Raw genomic sequence first — 6,000 nt, forward strand, 5'->3', positions numbered from 1 at the left:
TGCCTATGATACGATACTCAGGAACTAGGTTTAATAATCAGGTCTTCATTGTTTGGAGGATGTAAACGCCTACAAACTAATTTCCTCTAAACACTTATGAAATTTTAGTGTTTATTTTTTGTGTCATTCCATTTTATTACGTAAATCTTTATCAAGAAAGCTCTCATACAAACAGGACTTATCACTCTAGTTAGGGTGGCAGACAAGTAAATCATAAAAGTAGTCCTGTTTATTGTGCTTAAGTTGAAGTTATGAAATAGAAACCTGAAGCATAAAGGTATCAATCAATCAGCCAACAAAGTCAGATCAACAATGGAACTCTTGAAAAGAAGTAAACACTTCGGATGATCATGTTTAGCTTTCAGTCAACTACTCTTATATCAAACAGCAATTAACATCGAGATAGGTAGTGGCTAAACATATATGTAACACGTATCAGAAATAAATAGAACAATAATGACTTATCTCTTCAACAATCAACTTAAAAGTTTTATTTAAAAACATCACTATAGGAAAACAATCACATGAATTGCCAAAAATAAATCGACTATAAACAATAGTTTAATATCGCATTAAGTACAGTCCTACTGTACGGAGCTGAAACATGGAGAACTACTACATCCATCGTCAAGAAAGTACAACTATTTATAAACAGATGTTTACGCAAAATACTCAACATTCACTGGCCAGATACTATCAGCGACAGCGTTTTATGGGAGAGGACAAACCAGCTACCAGCTGAAGAGGAAATTAGGAAAAGATGTTGGAAGTGGATAGGATATACATTGAGGAAATCTTTAAACTGTATCACGAGGCAATCTCTAACTTGGAATCCGGAATGAAAGCGGAAAAGAGGAAGGTCAAAGAACACATTACACCGGGAAATAGAATCAGATATGAAAAGGATGAATATCAACTGGAAAGATCTGGGAAGGATTGCCCAGGACGGGGTTGGATGGGGAGTGCTGGTGTGCGGCCTATGCTCCTCCACGAGGGGTAACACAGGCGTAAGTAAGTAAGTAATATTAAAAATCCGAGAAAAAAAATCCACTATTCTGTTTAAAAACATAGTCTATCTACATTGAATAAATTTTTGATTTATAGTTTACATACAGATTTATAATTAAACTGGTTTAATTATTATTGACATAGTGAATATTGTAACTAGGCATTGGTATTATTTAACATACAGCTACACACCTTCATACAAACAAACATTTATACTGATGTATTCATGAAGTAAGCCCGTACATACATATCAGCAGTCATTAGTCATGAACAATATAGAACCTAAGTGGTATGCCATTACAAATAAGCATAATAATCAAAGAACTGGAGCTATTCAAAAACAAAAATCGTCCTAACCTGTAAACAATTGAATGAACCAACTAATGAAAGTTGAAAATGTCATCAAATTTTGTATCCATACTTATGGATTAACCATTACATTAATTGAAATCTATGTATAATTATATAAACATATAAACATTGATACAAATCGGTACCCAAAACATAAATGTGTACTGAGATAATATCAGGATAGCCAAACATAAAAACATGGTCTATCACATTTATTATTTGAAATGAGATAGGATTCGAACCTACAACTTCATGGTGAAATATCAAGTAGTTTATGAATCTTAATATCATATCGAGCCGAGCTAGCTACTATACCACCGAAAAGTATAGATGAGCATTGGTTGCAACTTCATGACGCCACGAAAATGGCGAGTAAAGTCGCTTGCGGCCTCGCGAAACGTCCCGCTTACAAGCACTGGGTTTCTTCTGGCTCCTTACAACTGATCGAAGCCCGTCGGTCTACTCCTGGTGACCGTGAGTTTGACCACAAACGAAGGCTGTTACGTAGTGAAATTGGGCAAAGCTTGCGTAAGGACCTGGTGTTCGGAGCGTGCTAATGAGATGGAAGCAGCAGCTGCATCTGGTAACTGCCGGAAGCTCTTCCAACTCATCCAAGTCACTGGCAGCAAGAAGTCTGGTGTAAGTGAAACAATCTGCGAGGATGATAGGATGCCAATCACTAACATCTCTCGACGTCTTGGACGATGGGCGGAATTTTTCGAAGGGCAGTTCAATTGGTCTGCTGCTCCGGCAACATCAACCAGTTTGTCCTGCCCCCCATGGCCGGTGACGACTGATCCACCAAACGAGGCGGAAGTCCGGAAGTTCGTATATCTAGGTAGCTACATAAGTGCTGGTGGTGGCGTGAGTGATGAGATTGATGCACGTATAATGAAAGCCAGAGCGGCTTATGCCAATCTGGGCCATCTTTGGCGCCTTCGTGATGTTAGTCTAGCTGTAAAAGGTCGGATCTACAACGCGTCGGTGAGAGCAGTTTTGCTCTATGCTTGTGAAACATGGCCTCTCCGAGTTGAGGATGTTAGACGACTCTCTGTGTTCGATCATCGTTGTCCCCGAAGGATTGCTGACATCCAGTGGCAACACCATGTTAGTAATGCAGAGGTTCGGCATCGTGTGTTCGGGCGCAGAGACAATAATTCAATTGGTGTCACCATCTTGAATCACCGACTTCGGTGGCTTGGACATGTTCTACGAATGTCGTCCCACAAACTTCCACGTCGTGCATTATTTGCCGACTCTGGGACTGGTTGGAAAAAGCGGAGAGGTAGTCAGTGTATGACATGGTGTCGTGGTATGAAAGAAAGCTGCAAAGGGCTAGCTTCTGTTGGTCCTTCACGACTCCCTGGTTGGGGTCCGAGAGATGGTGCAACACAGTGGCTAGAGACGTTATCAGATATGGCTCAGAATAGAAGCCAGTGGCGATCCTGCTGTAACCTTCTTTTACTTTCTTCATAAAGAGTGGTTATAACTTTCTTAACTGAGAGCGTTCTTCTGATTGTACATTTCAGTCCCCCTTTTTTGATCCTTTATCTTCCTATTTTCATTATTTTGTATGGTGCATATGTATCTGGTGCCCTTTTGTACCAATATGTATGTGTTTAAATAAATAAATAAATAAATAAACGACATCCAATCTTTTGTGGTACGTGTCATATTGTTCGAAATCAAATTCTAAATATACGATTTTCAAAATCGCCTATCCCTGTTAAGTACAAAATTCAAACTTAATTGACTTACTTAGCATAACGGCGATATTTCATATAGATATTATCACGAAACAGATTACCGAAATCATGATGAATAAATTGCTTAGACGATGCCAAAATGGAAGACAATTCAGTGATAGACATTAATGAATGATTAGAATTGAAAGATGACATTTGAACACCACCAGCACATTCAGAATATAAATTATATTCATTTAATCCCTTCATAGCAGTTTCATATAGTTGACTAACCTATAAACAAACCAATAACACAGTATTAACAGTTGAATTCATGAATCGATTTAAGTTAGATTACCATTGAAAACCTGGGAGTACTAACCGTCCAGTGACTTATTAATTCAACTCTGAAAATATTTATTTAAACACATAAATATTGGTACAAGGAAGTACCAGATACATATGCGCCGTACAAATCTCATTTGATTTGTGTGAGGGCTGTGATACTACCCGGATGCTACAATCGAAACAGGTGGTTTTCTTAGGAAGCCACACCCGGAGCCTTTGACCGAAAGACCTGATCCACAAGGCAGTGGAGCATCGTGAGGAGATTCAGTCCCATGGTGGCCGGTGACCAACGATTGATTCATACGCCATTTGTTTCCTCAGGATACTGGAGCCCATGTGAACTATTGGTTTGGAATCAGGGATTTCCAACCCCCTTAGGTGGACTTTCCGTGTCCACCAACCCGGTTAAAGCACCGGATATTCGCTTTTCGTCCTCTCACTTTCGTGAACAACACCGGTGCCACGAGAAGGCAGTGAGTAGGACTTCCCTGGCAGAAGCTATACACGCGTGGCCATGTGAGAGCATTTCGAGAGGGAGAGCGGACTCTCCCCACTCTCGGCCGTACCAGGGCATTTGGGGGCGAAAATATTACAATCTCCACAAATCTCCTTTCTGATTATAACATGATTGTAAGAAACTACAAAAAGGATTCACAGATTTCAAATATTTTATGGTATGGTGTGTTAGGAAAAGGAATTCAAGAACAGTAAATATGTTCTGGTAAAAATTGATTGTCACTGTACAACCCTTAAACAATTGTGGAATCATGATCATTATAACGTAGATCATGGTATAACAGCTATACATACTACTGGAAAAGTAAATAAAGCAAATAGTGTGGCATGAAGGAAGCACTGATTACACTATCAGCACAAGATTGCTAGAACTGAAATATATGTCCCAATTAGTTAAGACATATAGTGGCCATTTAAAAGTGTATAGGTAAGTTTATCCTTCCATAAAGAAGTCTTATTTAATGTTCAAACAGTGAACCTGAAGGCAAATGCGTTTATTCGTCTTGATGTGTGTGGGGAAGGGTTGGAATATTTCGTGGCCACCTAAACTGGAACAGAGAACTCTCCTATGGACCATATCTCAGAGCCTTGAACTTAAAGTTCTTGTCTACAAGGCGGTGAGAGAACAACAAGAAGTGCCATCCCATGGTTGCCGGTGATCAAAACAGATAAACGCGCTATCCATTTTTTCATGATACTGGAGTGCATGTAACACAACTGATTCGAAGTTATGGTTTTCCGATTACCCTAATTGGAACTTACGTACCTCTCAACCCGCTTTAAGTCCCACACGTTCACTTTCTGTCCTCTTTCGTCCGTAAAAAACGCCGCCACAACGTGGACTCAGTCAGCAAGACTCCATTAGTAAAGGCTCAAAACGCGTGTTTGTATAAGATCATTTTGATAGGGGGTGCAGACTCCCCCCTTTTAGCTGCACTATAACACATATGTGCAAGATAAAAGATATTTCCAGTATGTGAAAGAGATAGAAAGTATCTATAACTGACTTATAAAACACGACGATGGTAACGTATGAAAATATTGATTCAAATAAAAAGTATTGTTGGTGAAATGTGATCTATTTTTATTTAGGTTATCAAACCAGAAAGCATTTAACAAAATGCTACATTTCAATAGCCTGTGGCTTTATAAAGCTCTTTGACAGTTCTCTAACAGTTTTTACACACTTTTAGCTCAGTCAATCTAAAACATGTCAGAATGGAGACGGTGAATAAGACATATGTAACGTACTCATGTCCAGTTCAACTGAAACAAACTGCACATTCAATGTGTAAGTAATGAGGAAATATTTGTAAAAACAACGAAACAAATTACACCGATACTAAAAGTCAGTATACAAACTGAATATGAATAAACTAACTCACAATCCGTTGACATTCCAGTGATTCACTATCAGTGAACATACAAACGGTTGAACATTTATCTTTGCAACATTTATTAATTAGATCATTCCATGAACTAAGGAAGAAAGATGAAGGGGAATAAGGGTAGAAAGAAACATTGATGGCCGTATATAATCACGACTATTTTGCACATAATTAAGCATTTGATTTGAATAAAACATATAACACCTACAAGTGTGTCCATTGTATTCTCTCTATCTATCGCTTCAGTGTTGATCCGTCCCTTCATAACTATTAAACTATAATATAGTGAGCAGTCCAGCGAGGTGCTGAATAGTAGGTCAAATTTAATTCTGCTACTCCTAACCACCCTCTCGAAAAACATCTACAAAAATCAATTTCAATCCGCATTATTAGTAGTACGTATCTCTTAGCAACCAACGTGTATACAAGTGGAGTACTAGTAATTTGTTCAATAAATACGCTAAATTATGTCAGAACAACATCATTTCACAAAAACTAGAGCACAATAATTTTATCCTACTTTAAACTACTCTAACATTTATGGAAATGGACTTCTTTCATTCCCATTTGACAACTATTAAAAACATCACTAAAAATAACCACAAGTAGAACTTTCAAACTGACTACCCCGTTATAAGCAAAGATGGATAGTGGCTAGTAGTGGAATCCAGGATGCGCGTTTCATCCTATTAGGGATTCGTCAG

General features: G+C 38.5%; 1 protein-coding gene across 1 annotated transcript in view; it reads right to left on the minus strand.

Annotated features, from left to right (window-relative positions):
• Positions 1–6,000, minus strand: part of Smp_163970 (family S10 non-peptidase homologue (S10 family)) — a gene marked incomplete at its 3' end in the record, with an annotated part of 51,150 nt that overhangs the window by 28,743 nt on the left and 16,407 nt on the right. Inside the window, exon 5 of the mRNA XM_018798506.1 lies at positions 3,118–3,308. Coding sequence (XP_018653441.1) covers positions 3,118–3,308 — 191 coding nt within the window. The remainder of the gene's footprint in view (positions 1–3,117; positions 3,309–6,000) is intronic.

This window comes from Schistosoma mansoni, chromosome 6 (genome assembly GCF_000237925.1).
Source record: "Schistosoma mansoni strain Puerto Rico chromosome 6, complete genome".
Taxonomy (NCBI): domain Eukaryota; kingdom Metazoa; phylum Platyhelminthes; class Trematoda; order Strigeidida; family Schistosomatidae; genus Schistosoma; species Schistosoma mansoni.